Raw genomic sequence first — 16,788 nt, 5'->3', positions numbered from 1 at the left:
TGATGAGGTCAAGTCTCAGCCCCCTGGGAAACACATTCAGGCGGGAAAGACAGGCTCAAACAGGGAAACTGTGGCAAATGATACCAGCGAGGGCTGGGTCCCTGACACCAAGGAAACCCAAGGAAGCATAGATAAGGCGGTGACAATATCGCTCTCCTCAGGTGCCAAGGTCAAGGCGAGTCGCGGCAACACCATCTCCCCAGACACACACGTAACATCGGCCCCTCTCGGGGAAAGAGCAGGGGCTGAAGGGAGAGGCGGGGTAGGCGGCGGCTGGAAAAAAGTGAAATTTCCTCTCCTCCTAAGTCACCGGAGCGAGGAGAGCGGGCGCTGTCTCCGTAGGCTGTGGGCGAGGTGCGGGGGCGGCGGGGGCACGCTCTGGGTCTGCCAGGAGGGGAGGGATCGGAAGGGGAAGCGGGGAGGGAAAGGTGGGTGGGAGGCGCGGGGAGCGCGTTCCAAGGCGGCTGCTCGCGGGTGGCCGCAGCCCGGTGCTGGGACTCGCGCGGCTCCTCCTCTCAGTCCCCCACCCCTTCCTCCTCCTTCCTCTTCCTCCTTCCCCTCCTTCTCCTCCTCCTTCTCCTCCTCCTTCTCGGCCCCGGGAGGAGGCAGGGCTGGATCCCTCAGCCGCCGCCGCTCCTCCTCCTGGCAGGCCGGCCGCGAAGTCAGCTGACGCCGGCGCTCCAGCCTCGCCTCCCAGCGCCGCGCTCTGCGCTCCCCGAAAGTGGCTGCAAGCTGGACGCCCACTCTCAGGGTTGTGGGGACAGAGAAAGTGATGTGCGTCTTTTAAAGCCTCGCCCAGCGCCGCCGAAGCAGCTTCATCTCTCCAACTTTCTCCCACCGACTGCTTGTCTTGACCCTGCCCTCCACCCTCCCCAAAGCCACTTCGGGTGCGCGCTCTTGGGTAAAGGGGGGTCACCGGCTGTCTGGGATGGCTTCCAATTTTAATGACATAGTGAAGCAAGGGTACGTGAGGATCCGGAGCAGACGCCTCGGGGTGAGTATCGATCCTCTCCGTGTTGCTGTTCGCCGGTTCGATTGTCTCTTTCCTGAGCCAGCATCCCTGGAGGGTGGACGGAGAGTCCCCCGGCCGCGGGCCGGAGAATTACGCGGTGGCTTTCTCAGCCGAAACCCGCGTCTCCAGGGCTGTCACTGTAAGGCCAGCGTCTAGGTATGTAATGGATCTATCTTTATCTCTTGGATGACTTGGCTTTCTGATGGTGGCCGCGTGTTGGGCTTCAGTAGCCACTGGAGCCCATCTACTCGAAATAAATATTTCTCGGTAGCCATGGAAGTTGGAGTGAGAAACCCGGGCGGGGGTGCCTGCCGGATGCCCCCGGTTCCCCTCTTTCCCCACTCGCCGCCAACTTAACTTTTCCGGGGGATGGACTGGCCGGTTGAGAAAGAGGACACGCGTACTCGGTGTGAAAGAGGTCACGAGCCCTCTGACCCCAGGGAGAGATTTCTGCCAAGTGTAAGGTGTCTTTGGACTCCCCCGCCTCTGTCCCAGGTGTCGTGTCAACGGCGGTGCGGGCTGGCCTCTGACCGGGGCCAACTTGAGTAGATACTTGAATCTGGATTTTCCCTGGTTCGAAGCCGGGGTGGTGGATTTCTGTTGCTGTGATACACCCTGGAGGTCCAGGGGAGGGTTATTTACGTGGAACCTAATACCTGGCATAGCGCAAGTGCTCCCTACATAGGTCCTGAAAGGAAGAATGAATGAATCTTAGGGCACTTGGGGACGGATGTTGACACAGGCTAGCTGCTTCCTTAAAACTCCCTCTCTTTCGCCCCTTTCTCTCTGGAGGAGGCTTCAAGAGAGAACCCACCCTTCCTCTCCTTGGGCCTGAATGATGGTGAAAGAATTCTTGAGAGAAAGGGAAGAGACTGGAATGATTCATTTTATTTCCTAAAAATTTCAAACTAGGTCCCTCATTTCTCTTTGCCTCCTGTCAAGGGTTGTCGCTGTTTGAGTTGATCCTGTGCATTTGGGCCAGACATAGCGGGTGAAAACTGGGGGTGGGGAGGTGCGGGGGTGGGGAGGGGAGAGAAAATATCCTTTAGTGTAATGCCTGAAATAATTATAATGTCAGTAATCGTGTGGAATGCCCCTATTGATAGTGATAAATTGAATAACTTTCTCTACAAATATGTGTCATTTGGCATCTTTCTCTTACTTAGTCTTTGGACTGTTTTAATGTGCCAGATACTTTTACTGAAAACTGAAAAGAAATTTCACAGTAGTAAACTCAGCTAGAGAGGGAAGCCCTGTGGGGAGGAACAGCCACAATTATTATAAAACTCTTGCTTAATTCGTTTTGGTCTTTTTCTTTTCTTCCCCCCCCCCCCCCCTGCTGGTGACCATGTTTTAGCAATTATGTCCTGTGTTATTGTGAATATATACATATGTAATTAGGGAGAAATGCAACAGAACTCACCATTTCCGTCAGCTCTGCCAAAGTTTCCTTGGTTTTCTTTTCTGCTATGCAAATATTCTCATCTGCAAGAACACCCATTGTTGGGGTACTTTACTGAGTGACTCCCATGTAAGGGGCAAACAGTAATAGGAACTTTCTATTTTTGGTATGCTTATAGGCTGGCCAACTGTTACAATTTTAAGGGGTGTAAGTTAAAAAAAAACCCCACCATTCTAATTTAGCTTTACTCCATCATGTCAATGGAAGGAATTGGTACGAGACATCCATTCTCTGTTAGGGAGCATTGCAATGGGAAGAGGACATGCATTATTAATGCACAAAATATGAATTATTCATAAGGATCAGAGTTTATGCCAAATTGTGACACATGGTAATTTATTTGAAAGACTGGTTACCGTCACTTTCTTGTTTGTGGTAACTGAGATTATTTTTTGTAAATTATTACAATTGACACAACATAGCCCTATGTGTGCGCCAACATTTATGGACAGATATTTGAAGCAGAAGGAACAGAAATACGGTTTAGTTTGTATTTGTTTTATATTTTATAACATTTTGGATGCTAGTGAGCAGTATACTTTCTCAAGATTTATTCTTTTTGTCTGTGCTCACATTCAGACTTCAGAATATCTATCGAATTATGGTTATTGCTCATGAAGAGAAAAGGTCAAAAATATGATCAAATAAATCTGGTCTTATTTGTTAGCATTGGTTTTCTCGCCAGTTAATTTTAAAAATATTCTTATGTTATGATTTACAAAAGAGGCTCATTACATAGTTGCCAGAACACAGTGCAAACCAAAGTTTTAATGGAGGCTGCAAATACTGGTCAAGGATGCTGTAGGGAATTGGCATGGGGACCCTTTGTCCACAGGAAGGAATGTTAGTGGTGTTAATCTAGGCTACATATAGCCTAGAACAGCATGGGACATGTATATTCTATGAACATGTGCAAGTCTCAAAGAGAGGTAGGGCATTTATTTTGTCTAGAACAATACGCACTTGGTAAGTTCCTGCTGAAATATGCACTGAACTATATAGTGCATGGATGGTCTTGCCATTTATAACCTTCTTTAGGAACTAATACAACAGCAGTTTTATTAGTGGAATCCAGACCATGTTTGGGAGGGTTTATTATTAAATACAAAAACATTTCATGGTAAGCAGCTGTTCCTTGTGCCGAGGAATAAATGCTTCTTCAGATTTGGAGAAAGGGAAGGGAACGCATTCTGCTTCTATTGTTTGTTGACTTTTGACCTTTCTTAGCCTCAGTTTTCTAGTCTGTACAATGAATACTATTTAGTGATGTTCTTGGGAGCATTAAATAAGATATTTGTGAAAATGCAATGAAAGTCTAGAACATTGATTCTACTTGTATCTTTTTTTTAATCAAAGATGAATTAGGATTGGTAGACGGATACAGAAATTATCTATTTCCTTCTCCTTGTATGTAGAAGTGTACAAAGGCATAACTGTTTATGCAGTTCCATATTTTTTCAATGGATGAAACTTTTACATATTATATACATATATGTGTATGTGTGTATTTTTATACATAGGAATAAATATATACATATAACATATGTATATATTGTATAATATATAATATACATATGTATTTATACATGTGATTTTTTAACAGGACGGGAAACATTCTAAAAACATTCCCATCCAAATGGGTGACAGATAAGTGCTCACCTTCATTTGAAATCCTAAAGAGTTTACATGATTAAACAATCAAATATGTATAGATTTATTTTCTTCTTTAAATATCAAAAAGCTTAATGAAATACGATTCATTTAACTCAAGAGTTTCAATATCTTCACATCTGTATTCCCCAGCTTAATCCCCATTGGTTCCTGGAGGTCTCCAGCTGTGCCCTAGGTACCAAAATTGTTCAGGAATGTCGATGTTACTATTTGGGGGGCTGGGGGCAGGAGGGAAGCAGCTGTCTATAATTATCTGACTAATCCACAAAATGCACTAAAAATTTCTTTTTAGGGGAGAGGCAAATCAGGCAATTTGTATGACATTAACCTGCTGAATGTGTGACTTAGATGGCATCATGTAACAGTTCTTACTTCGTTTCTTTCCTTGCAATGGAGAGGATTTTCCATCAATCATTGTCATGGCTTGCCCACAGTGCAAGTTCAGAATGGAAACTCAGGTCTATTTATCTACACACAATCCCTCAGTTACTTGCTTTTAAGTGACATTTCTGTGCTCTTGTCTACCAAGGACTTACCAGCTTGGACCTCTTCTCTGACCTCCACTCATGTAAATTCTGCTGTCTACCTCACATCTCCACTTGGATGACTCACAGACCTGCTGCTCCTAGAGTCCTCTCCATCTTAGCCACTAGAGGTCCCAGCATTTTGGTTGTGAAGGGAAACATCATAAGCAAACCTTGATGTCATTTCACTCTTCTCCCCTCATCTCCCACCCCTACAGGCAATCCATCAGGAGATCTTGTGGGCTGTATCTTTGAAATATATCTAGAATCCGGCTGTCACCTCACACTATCCACTGCTACCACCCTGGTCCAAACCCTCCTCATCTCCTCCCTGTAACATTGCAACAGACTTCTAATTTGACTTCCTGCCTACACTCTTGCTCCCACCAGTGCCTTCTCAATACGGCAAAGTGTTCCTTTGGAAATGTAAGAAAGGTCATGTCACCTGGCTGCTGAAGCTGTCAGAGGCGTGAGAACCAGAGCAACTCTATCTTAAACAGGAGCTGGGTAAAATAAGACTGAGACCTACTGGGCTGCATTCCCAGATGGTGAAGGCATTCTAAGTCACGGGATGAGATAGGAGGTCAGCACAAGATACAGGTCAGAAGGACCTTGCTGATAAAACAGGTTGCAGTAAAGAAGCCGGCTAAAACCCACCAAAACCAAGATGGCCATGAGACTGACCTCCGGTTGTCCTCACTGCTACATGGCGCCACCCCCACCAGTGCTATGACAGTTTACAAATACCATGGCAACGTCAGGAAGTTACCCTACACGTTCTGAAAAGGGGAGGCATGAATGATCCATCCCTTGTTTAGCATATCATCAAGAAATAACCATAAAAATAGGCAACCAGCAGCCCTCAGGGCTGCTTCGTCTGTGGAGTAGCCATTCTTTATTCCTTTACTTTCCTAATAAACTTGCTTTCACTTTACGGACTTGTCCTGAATTCTTTGTTGTGAGAGATCCAAGAACCCTCTCTTGGGGTCTGGATGTTACCCCTGTCTGGCAACAAAACCATTGGTGACTTCCCGCATACTGCAGAGAAGTCGTACAATGGGCCATGAGGCCCTGCGCTGCCCCAGAACCCTTTCTTTTACTCCCAGGTATCTTCTCCTGGCTTGCTCTCTCACCTCCTTGAGCCTTTTCTCAGCTGCTACCTTTTCAGTGAGGGCTTTCAGGCCTCTATCTATCTATCTATCTATTTTTTTTTTTTTTTTTTTGACGGAGTCTCGCTTTGTTTTCCAGGCTGGAGTGCAGTGGTGCGATATCGGCTCACAGCAGCCTCTGCCTCCTGGGTTCAAGCAATTCTCCTGTCTCAGCCTCCTAAGTAGCTGAGATTACAGGCATGCGCCACCATACCCAGCTAATTTTTCTGTTTTTAGTAGAGACGGGCTTTCACCATGTTGGCCAGGCTGGTCTCGAACTCCTGACCTCGAGATCCACAAGCCTCGGTCTCCTAAAGTGCTGGGATTACAGGCGTGAGCCACTGCGCCTGGCCTCAGACCACTCTATTTTATTTCTTCTTCCTCTCCTTTCCTTCTTTCCCTGCCCCTTTTTCTCCCTAGACTTATTACCCCCTCCCTCATTTATTTTTGTATTGTCTATATACTGCCTAGGACGTGTGAGGCTCCATGAGGGCTGGGGACTTGTTTCTGTCTTCTTTAATCATAGCTGTACCCCAGTGCCTAGTACGGGGCCCAGCACAGAATGGGCATTTGATGAAGATTTGTGGAATAAATTAATGACCCCATCACTGTGTAGTGGCTTAAGAGCATAGGCTCTGACATGTGACTGTGCTAAAATCCTAACTCACTGGCTGGTTATGTGACTAGAACATAGGCTCTGACATGTGACTGTGTTAAAATCCCAACTCACCTAATAGATGGGTAGTAAGAGCTTAACACGTAGTAAGAGCTTAACATAAAGAGCTTAACACAATGCTTGACACAGTAAAAACCCAATTAATGTTTATTAGGGCTCTCACTCCTACTTCCAGTGTGGTTAGAGACAATGACACTTAACTGGTTATTATTTTCACTGTTTCTACTGCAATTGTTCTTATCCTCAAAGAACTTTTTTTTTTTTTAGTTAGGAAAACAAACTTAGTACAAGTACCAAATGTTGCTTGGCATTGATGGTTGATATAGAAGGAATTTATAAGATTTCGCCTTTATAAGATTTTTTAAGATTCTACACAAATGGCAGAGATATGGAATAAGGAGAAGTACCTCTTCAGGTAACTTCAATATGAGTGAATTTACTGGACTAGGAGGTATTTTTGTTAACTTGGGGACTGTTTTCTTTTGTGGCAGAGAAGAAATCTTAAAAATTGGTCAGCTCATGTACAGGTTTTAAAAATAAACATTTTCTAACTCTTTCACTTATAGTTTCACCTGACCTGGTATGCCACAAAGGCTTTCATGTTGCATTTGGGGTTTTTAGATTTAAATGTTCAGGAATCCATGCATTTTTAATGGTACCATGACTAAGTTATAGTCATGATATGAAAATTATACAAATAGAATAAACTCATATACTACTTTTTTTCTTTTGAGATGGAGTCTCACTCTGCTGCCCAGGCTGGAATGCTCTGGCGCGATCTCAGCTCACTGCAGCCTCCATCCCCGGGTTCAAGCAATTCTCCTGCCTCAGCCTCCTGAGTAGCTGGGACTACAGGCACGTGTCACTACAGCCGGCTACTTTTGGTATTTTTAGTAGAGACAGGGTTTCACCATGTTGGCCAGGCTGGTCTTGAACTCCTGACTTCTGATGATCCATCCGTCTCAGCCTCCCAAAGTGCTGGGATTACAGGCGTGAGCCATCGCTCCCAGCCTCATCATATGCTATTGTTATTTAAGTATATATATGCATATGCAAATATGAACTCATGCAACTGTTCAGTAAGATATGTGAAGTTTAGTTACTCTTTAAGAATAAGAGGCTTTGGGATAACTTTACCAGTAGGGAAATTTATGGCCAGATAGACTGCGTATATATACATGCATCAGTCAGGATGACTGAATTATTTTAGCTCCATTTGAATCAGCTTCGTTGACATGGTTTCCATGTCAGAAGGGCTTTCCAGCTGGTATTTCAGTCATCTTCATCTGATTGTCCACATGGATCATATGATTAATTGCGCATAAAATCAGCCTTGACATCATCATCCCCAAAACTGATTTAAGCAAAGAGTAGCCAATTTAGTGACTTTGCATATAGACATAAACCAAATTAGTGATATGATTTTCCCCACATCTGCCAATGTATTTTCGAAATCGTATGTATTAGAAGACTAGAGATATTTATTTTTAAAGCAGCTTTGTAATTTTTGTGGGGAGTTGTTTGGTATTTTAAGAAATTAGTTTTCCTTGGAATATCTTTTCTTTCATTTATTTTATCATTCCTCAAATATTTCTTGAGTACCTATTCATGTTAAGCTTAATGTAAACCACCTTAAAAAGGCAGATACAATCACCATCCTCAAGGAGTTGACAACTTAATTTTGGATTTGTGTTATTAACAAGAGATTAATGTATTCACCATAAAGAGGAATGAATCTGAGTAACAGGTCAAATATTGAAGTGAAAAGATGCCCGCGGAAATCTTTTTTTCTATTTTTCTATTCTATTTTTGTGAAGTGAGGAAGGACAAATTTGATTTTTCTCTTACTCTAGGAATTTGATCCTAGTGGGGTGGAAATTAAACCTTTGGAGATTCTAAGCTCTTAAGTGATTATGGTGCCTCCCTCCTGCAACTGCCGTTCCTGTGAAATTCAAAATAAAATTGTGAGTTTAGAAATGCCATATGATACATGTGAATGTTTAAATTAAAATAGCTTCTTTCTAGCATGCAGATGGCTAAATTTTGAATAAGTATTTGAAAGCTGATTTTTACAGAGCAGTTGTGGGGGCTGTCTTTATTTTACTAGTGTTCTCACCCTCTATTTATGCCCTGGATCCCAGAGAACAAACATGTTAACTGTGTGTCTTGTGTGCTTAAGCCGAGTTGTTAACTAGGCTCCAGGCAGAGGATGCAGGTGACTTTTCTGAGACAATGCTTTGCAGCTTGTATGAGATTCTTACAGAAGTCTGGTCTTCCCTGCCCCAGCCTCTCCCATTTCCCACCCGCTGTGCCTTCTTAAAGATTAAGATCAGGCTGGGCATGGTGGCTTACATCTGTAATCCCAGCACTTTGGGAGGCTGAGGCGGGTGGATCACCTGAGGTCAGGAGTTCTAGATCAGCCTGGCCAACATAATGAAACCCTGTCTCTACTAAAAATACAAAAATTAGCCGGGCATGATGGCAGGCGCCTACAATCCCAGCTACTCGGGGGGGCCGAGGCAGGAGAATCCCTTGAACCCAGGAGGCAGAGGTTGCAGTGAGCTGAGATCCCGCCACTGCACTCCAGCCTGGGGAACAAGAGCGAGACTTTGTCTTAAACAAAAGGAAAAACTTAAGATCAATATTTCATTATTTTAAATGAATTTTTATTTTAGATAATTGTTATGTTCATATGTATTTGTAAGAAATAATATGGAGAGATATTCCATGCCATTTACCCATTTTCTCCCCAATGGTAACATCTTTCGAATTTGTAGGACAATATAACAGCCAAGATATTGACAATGATACAGTTGAGATATAGAACATTTCATTCCCTGGAGGCTCCTTCACAGTCTTCTTATATAGCTGCCTCTCCTGCCCCTGTCCCCCATATCCCTAATCCCCTGACAACCACTAATCTGTTTTCCTTTTGTCATTTTGTCATTTCAAGATTATTATGTAAAAATGGAGTCCAGGCTTGGTAGCTCATTCCTGTCATCCCAGGATTTTGGGAGGCCAAGGCAAAAGGGCCACCTCAGCCCAGAAGTTTGAGACCGGTCTTAGGCAACATAGTGAGACTGTCTCTACAAAAAACAAAAATAGAAAATTAGCCAGGAGTGGTGGCACATGCCTGTAGTGCTAGTTACTTGAGAGGCTGAAGTGGGAGGATCACTTGAGCCTGAGAGGTTGAGGCTGCAGTGAACCGTGATCATCCCACTCTTCTTCAGCCTGAACAACAGAGCTAGGCCGGGCATGGTGGCTCATGCCTGTAATCACAGAACTTTGGGAGGTTGAGCTGGGCAGATCACAAGGTCGGAAGTTTGTGACCAGCCTGACTAACATGGTGAAACCCTGTCTCTACTAAAAATACAAAAATTATTCGGGCGTGGTGGTGTGTGCCTGTAATTCCAGCTACTCTGGAGGCTGAGGCGGGAGAATCGCTTGAACCTGGGAGGTGGAGGTTGCAGTGAGCAGTGGAGGTTGCGGTGAGCCGAGATCGTGCCATTGCACTGCAGCCTGCGTGATAAGAGTGAGACTCCCTCTCAAAAGAAAAAAAAAAAATGTAATATAAAAGAACCATACGGATGTAACCTTTGGGGATTGGCCTTTTTAAAAACTCAATATAATCCCCTGAGATTCGTTCAGGTTGTTGTGTGTATGAGATTGTTCTTTTTTCTTGCTGAGTAGTGTTCCATGGTGTGTATGTAGTTTGTTTAGACACTCACCTGTTGAAGGACGTGGGTTGTTTCTGGTTTTTGGCTATCATGAGTAAAGCTGATACACTAATGTCCGCATTTGTGCAGAGATTTTCATGTGAACATAAGTTTTCATGCCTCTAGGCAAATGTCCAGGAGTGCAATTGCTGGGTTGTAGAGTTGTGTCTAGTTTTTAAAGAAACTGCTGAGCTGTTTTCTCACAGAGGTCGTACCATTTTACATTCACATCAGCAACGTGTGAGTGATCCGGTTTTTCTGCGTCCTCGCCAGCATTTGGTGTCGTCACTGTGTTTTATCTTAGCCATACTTCTAGATGTGTCGTGGTATCTTATTGTGGTTTTAATTTGCATTTTTGTAAAGGGTAGCAATGTTGAACATCTTTTCATGTTCCTGTTTGCCATCTGTATACCCATTTCAGTGAAATGCCTGGATTGCTTATTTTGTAACGGTTGAGTTTTGAAAGTTCTTCATATATTCTAGACATCAACCCCTTTTAGATATGTGATTTGCAGGTATCTTCTCTCTCTCTTGCCTTGCCAGCCTAATATCCTGAAGATGTTTTAATTTTTTTTGTAAGTGTTATAGTTTTATCTTTTATATTTAAGTCTGTTATCCATTTTGAGTAATTTTTGTATAAGGTGTGCATTTCAGGTCAAGGTTATGCCTATGGACACACAGTTACTCCAGCACTTTTTTGAAAAGGTTGTTTTTTCTTTCATTGAGCATTTTTATGTGTATCTTTGCCTGGGCCCTCTATTCTGTTCCATTGTTTTATATGCCTTATATATGTACAGTGATATGTCTATATATGTCTGTATTTGTAACTACACAATAAGTCTTGAAATAGGGCATACTGATCCCTCTCAGTTTATTCTTTTTCAAAATTGTTTTAGCTATTCTATTTCCTTTGCCTTTTAATATAAATTTTTAAATAATGTCTATAACTACTAGAAATCTTCTTGGGACACTGTCTCATTCTACACACATACACATACACAATTTAATTTGTGCATTAGTTTTTTTGTGTGTGTGTGTGGTGGAAATAGCATAAGTTTGAGACTCACATTTTAATTTGGGTCTCAGCTTGGCTGCTTATTGGTTCTGTGGCCTAAGGGAAAATTGCTTATTCTTTCTGATCTTTACCTTACTTATATATGAAAAATGAGGATAATATATGAAAGATGAGTATACCAGGCTCTTAATCCTATGCCTGAATCATAGTAGAAACTCAGTGAGTCATACTACTGATTTTTATTTTTTATTGGTAAGAGGTTGAAACGATATTTTTAGTTTATTGTCTGTAAGAACCATGGCCTGGTGGAAATTAATTCACTCATATTCCAGCGGAAGAGTCATGTTTTTGATAATAAAAAATAAGGTTGCATTCTGTCTTCCTCTTAGTGTTGACTTCTGTGATATATTTTTGTAATATTGGGTTTGTTTAGGAGCCTCCAGTGAAATCCTATCTTAGAACATAAAGACTTGAATGTATTAGCCAAAATGGCAGACCTTTGATTAAAAGACTGGCCACAGTATTTTTACCTGTTAACTCTAACAGCTTTGTCCAAATGTGAGATTTATATGTCTGGAGAGAGAATTTTATGGTAGTAAACAACATTCAATCATAAAATGAGAAAAAGTGTTATTTATTGCTCAACATATCTCAAAGAGTTGGTGACTACTAGGACTTTTCCTAGAGGGGACCATCCTAACTTAGGTGTGGAGTGTTCAGGCTGACAGCATCACATTTCGTTGCATTAATTAACTTTATATGATGTTAAATTTTACATTTTCTTTCAAGTGACACTGGTTTCCAATTTCAGATAAGAATGTGTGCTTCCTCTTTAAATAAGGCTTATTTATTTAAAAAAGTAAAGTAACTTAATTCATGTTAACTTACAGCACAGGTATTATATGACCATGCAGTGGCAAAAATTTTGGAGGCAGGTGATAGTACACAGAGGCAGTGCAAATCCAAAGGGTGCAGGGCTGAAGTTTGGGAAACTGCAGACCAGTGTACTTATTTTTTAAAATAGCTTTTCTAAAATATCTTTACTTACAGCTGCTCTATGTCATCATTTTATATAAATAACTTAAAAATTAGGTGCTTAGGGAAAAAACTCCTGTGTACCCAATACCATCATCTTACAAAACTTTCCTCTGATATCACCATGTGTATGTCACTTCTCACCCCCCAAAAACTGTACAACCTTATTTTGGTTTTGCCCAAGCCCTTATTTTTTCTTCCCTTCATTCAAATGTACAATGGATACTGCTGTGATTAATACAAAGAAAAACTAGCAAGTCTCGTGAATGGACTAACTCAAATTAGTTAAAACACTGGTATTGAGTTCAATGCTTTTATTTAATACAAGTTTTCATGTTTAGAAGAACAATTCAACTCTTAGAATTCATTTTATTATCTTAACACCATACATTCATTCAATAAAAGAAATTTATTTTCCAAACTTTTAAGAAATCATACTTATTTGAATCCCCTCTTTATACTAATTTCTCAGTTTCCAAGTTTCTTTCCACCAAAGTGCAGAAATTTTGGCTAATCCGTGAAAAAGTCACTTTTTGAGTCTGGGTTCCATTCCACTAGCAGTGGCCTCAAATGTGGAAGTTATTACGAACCTAGTCTAGTTTTCAGCATCCATTAATTCAATGTGGTGTAAAGTGAAGTTGGATAGGAATCTTTCCAAGAAAGTTTGTCCTCTTGGAGAAGTCTTCACTAGTTTGAATCCATCTTGTCCATTAACTGGCTGCTCTTACTTCTGATTTTTTCCTGGCTGGCTGTCTCTTGGCATCCATATTCCTGCCTCAGAATGACTTGCCTTGACTACAACATTTGAAGTTGACTCCTCACATTCTTCTAGAACATCACCTAATTTAATTCATGTATAGAACTTAACAATTTTTAAAAATTTGATGCCATTTGTTCTCTTCTTTTTCTGTTTCTCTGTTTCTATATACATTCTTTTTTTCTTGTTTTTCTTCTGTAAGAAAGGGAATGAACAAGATAGCCAAAGTCCTTGGCCTCATAGAACTTACTCTGAGAGACATAAGTTTTATCTTACATATATTATTTGCTTATGTATCCTTCCTTCCTTCCTTCCTTCCTTCCTTCCTTCCTTCCCTTCCTCCCTCCCCTCCCCTTCTGCCTTCCCTTCCCTTCCTTCCTTTTATTATTAAATATGTGCATGAAGTAGGTGTTATTTTATGCCCATTTTACAAATTATTTACATCTTAGAGTAAGTTCTCTGAGGCCAGGGACTTTGGCTATCTTGTTCACTGCTGTATCCCCAGGTCATAGTCCTTAGTACATTCTCGATATTTGTTGATTGAATGGATGAATGGTTTTACTTCCTGTCGGAAGAATGGAATGGTGTATTCAGATGTGAGAAGACAAATAGAAAACTGTGCCTATATCCCATCTCATTTTGCAGTAGATTCTCTTCTGAGCAGTAGAACGTTTTAGAATTTCTCATAGTTGTTTATATATCATCTGCAAATTCATCATCAGGAAATACAGCAATTAATATCAAAGGTTTGGATTTACTCCATTAAAATTAAATTTTATTTGATTTCTTTTGGAGTAGGTAATATGTACACTTGGTATAAAATTCGAGGATACAAAGTTTATACACTGAAGAGTAGAGTTTCCTTTCATCTCCATTTCCTGGAATCATCTAGTTCCCTTTTTCAGAAACAACCACTGTGAATAGTTTCTTCCAGAATAGTCTATATATAAGTAATTTTGTGTGTGTGTGTGGGTGTGTGTGCATGTGTGGGTCTGTATGTGCGTTTGCATGCAATTTTTACTTATATAGTCTTCTGAGCCATGGATTTTTTATTTAGTGATATATCATAGTTTTGAATAATTTGATAGGATTCCCCTGTATGGATATATCTTATTTGATTATTTATTGATTCTTCTTTCCTTCCTTCCTTTTATTTGTTAAATATGTGCATAAAGTAGGTGTTATTTTATGCCCATTTTACAAATTATGAAACTGAGATACCAAGAGGTTAAGTTTTCGGCCAACTCACACAGTCTTACGTGTCAGAGCCTGGGTTCAAATCCACTGTCTTTCTCTTTCATGGAACATTGGGGTAAATCCATTTTTTTCCCCTCTGTTACAAACAGTGCTACAGACTACCCCTCATCACACCCAGTGGAGATCCTGGAGGTGAATAAATTCTTAGAAGAAGTGGGACTTATTGTTCCAAGGGTATTCACATGTAGAATTTCATGAAAGTTGCTTTGGAGGATGTTCTCCAGCAATGTACAAGAAAGCCCATTTCCTCTCATTTTGTCACATTTCGCCCAAGAGCTTTTTCAACGTTTTGTCAGTCTACTAGGTGAGGAATGGACTCATTTGTGTATAGATTTCCCTGACTTGAGGCTGAGTTTTAGGGCATTTTATAATTAGAATCTTTTCAGTTGTACAGGTTTTTTTGTTTTAACAGTAATATTTACTCAACTCAAAAAGTAGTTATTTAGTGAACATTTAGAAACATATAAATCATAATTTACTTTCTTAAAACACACATTCCTGGGAAATGGCTCTATGGAAATATTTTACCTAGAAGATAGGATAAATTATATGTTAGCTGTTACTGTATTTATTTTTACTCTAAAAATTAAATTATGAATGTGCACTTTTGATAAATGTATGTTGAATGAAATGATACATATATACATACACATACATATATACATACATACATATATACATTTTAAGTTTAATCAGATAAATACATATTGACTAATGCAGCTCAGTCTATATTCTTGGTCAATCTTATAAAATACTTCGAGTGTGTCTAGCTGTGTGGCAGGAGTGGGAGGGTAGGGGATGATGTGATTCTTTGTACTGAGTGCTAGATATAATTTCTGAATATTGCATTTATGTTGTTCCTAGGTATCTGGTATCTTGAGACTCTCTTTTCCTTTCTCTCTTATTTTTGTTTTTATTTTTTGAGATGGAGTGTTGCTCTGTCGCCAGGCTGGAGTGCTGTGGCGTGATCTTGGCTCACAGCAACCTCCACCTCCTGTGTTCAAGCAATTCTCCTGCCTCAGCCTCCCGAGTAAGTAGCTGGGACTACAGGCGCACACCACCATGCCAAGCTAATTTTTGTATTTTTAGTAGAGATGGGGTTTCACCATGTGGGTCAGGATGGTCTCGATCTCTTGACCTTGTGATCCGCCCGCCTCGGCCTCCCAAAGTGCTGGGATTACAGGCGTGAACCACCACACCCAGCCTCCTTTCCTTTCTCTCTAAGCTCTGGCCACATCAGCTCCTTTTCACTCTTCAAATGATGAACTCTTTTCCGTCTATGTCTTTGCCGTCTCATGCTTCCCTTTGTCAGTAATGTTCTTCCATGGCAGGCTCTGACCTCATTGTCAGGTCAAAAGTCCCCTGCCCAGAGAACTGTTTGACCATTCAATCTCAGATGGTCTCCTTCAGGTATTCTCTGTCTCTCTCCCTTTTAATTGCATGCAGGATCATGCCTCACAACAGTAATGATTTCTTAAATTATTCATTTCTTTGTTGCTTGTTTCTTTTAGTAACCACAAGCACTGAGCGGGTCTTTGTCTGTTTTGTTCATGGCTGAATTCTTAGTGGCTAGAATACTATCTGAGCACACAGTAGGTGCTCAATAAATAAAGTGAAAATTGAAAACCTGAAATAACATCTTGCATGTTAAATTATGAAAGAGGTGAGTCACCCTAGCATAGTATGCATACACGTCAAGACATTCATACATGTCAAGAAATTGCAAAAGGTTTGTGGAATTCTATTGTGTGATTCTTGATTCTTGTAGTCTCTTTGCAGTATCGCAGCTGCAATCCCCAGGACAGGTCAAACTGGTAGAACAGAAACCTGGCCAGGGTGAGAAGGGTCCAATTTTCACCCCTGTCCTACTTCTGGCCATCTGCTATGAGCAGACCAGGTCACTGAACTGCTTACACCTTGGCTTCCACTGCAGAAGATGGAGACAGAAATGCCTTCCCTCCTTCCCCCACCAGCTGTTCACCTCTGCACAGGAAGTGTGACTGTGGATGTGAAGAGCCTCTCAAGTACCCGGAACATTCTATTCAGTCCCAAGTGGGTCTCCCCGGCATCCCACCATTGGCTTCCTGAGTGGAAAATAGCAGAGAAAACTTGAGATTTTTCTCCAAAGTTGCCATGACTTGTATCAGATCCCAAACAACTGAATTTATTATTTCCTTTGGATTCCAAGAGTGATCTGATATTAGAAAAAGCAGAGTTTAATTTCTGGCAAAGAATGGCAAAAAATGAAAGAAAGAGAGAGAAAGTGAAAGAAAGAGAAAAAGAAAGAAAGACACAGGGAGAGAAAGAAAGAACATCGACCCACTCCACAACAAAGGATATCATATACATATATGACATAGATGTCATATTTATAAATTCATATGTCATATATATAAATTCTTTTAAATTAACTGGTATTTTATATTATATATACATGATAGAGAAATAAAACAATGCAAAATAGGATAGAATGAAAAGAAAAATTTTCTCCAACCCCAGACTGGTCTCACTTCCT

At 41.1% G+C, this 16,788-nt stretch overlaps 1 protein-coding gene across 3 annotated transcripts in view; it reads left to right on the top strand.

Moving 5' to 3' along the window:
• Positions 1-453: 453 nt before the first annotated feature.
• The window catches only part of DOK5 (docking protein 5), a 173,340-nt gene continuing 157,005 nt past the window's right edge, over positions 454-16,788 (top strand). For 2 of the 3 annotated variants that reach the window (XM_025400491.1, XM_025400493.1), the window contains exon 1: positions 454-994. In XM_025400491.1, coding sequence (XP_025256276.1) covers positions 929-994 — 66 coding nt within the window. In that variant the 5' untranslated portion in view covers positions 454-928. The remainder of the gene's footprint in view (positions 995-16,788) is intronic. The other variant, XM_025400492.1, reaches the window with a different exon arrangement.

This window comes from Theropithecus gelada, chromosome 10, assembly GCF_003255815.1.
Source record: "Theropithecus gelada isolate Dixy chromosome 10, Tgel_1.0, whole genome shotgun sequence".
Lineage (NCBI taxonomy): Eukaryota > Metazoa > Chordata > Mammalia > Primates > Cercopithecidae > Theropithecus > Theropithecus gelada.
The sequence above is the reverse complement of the archived record's forward strand: the minus strand, read 5'-3'. Positions and strand labels throughout refer to the sequence as shown.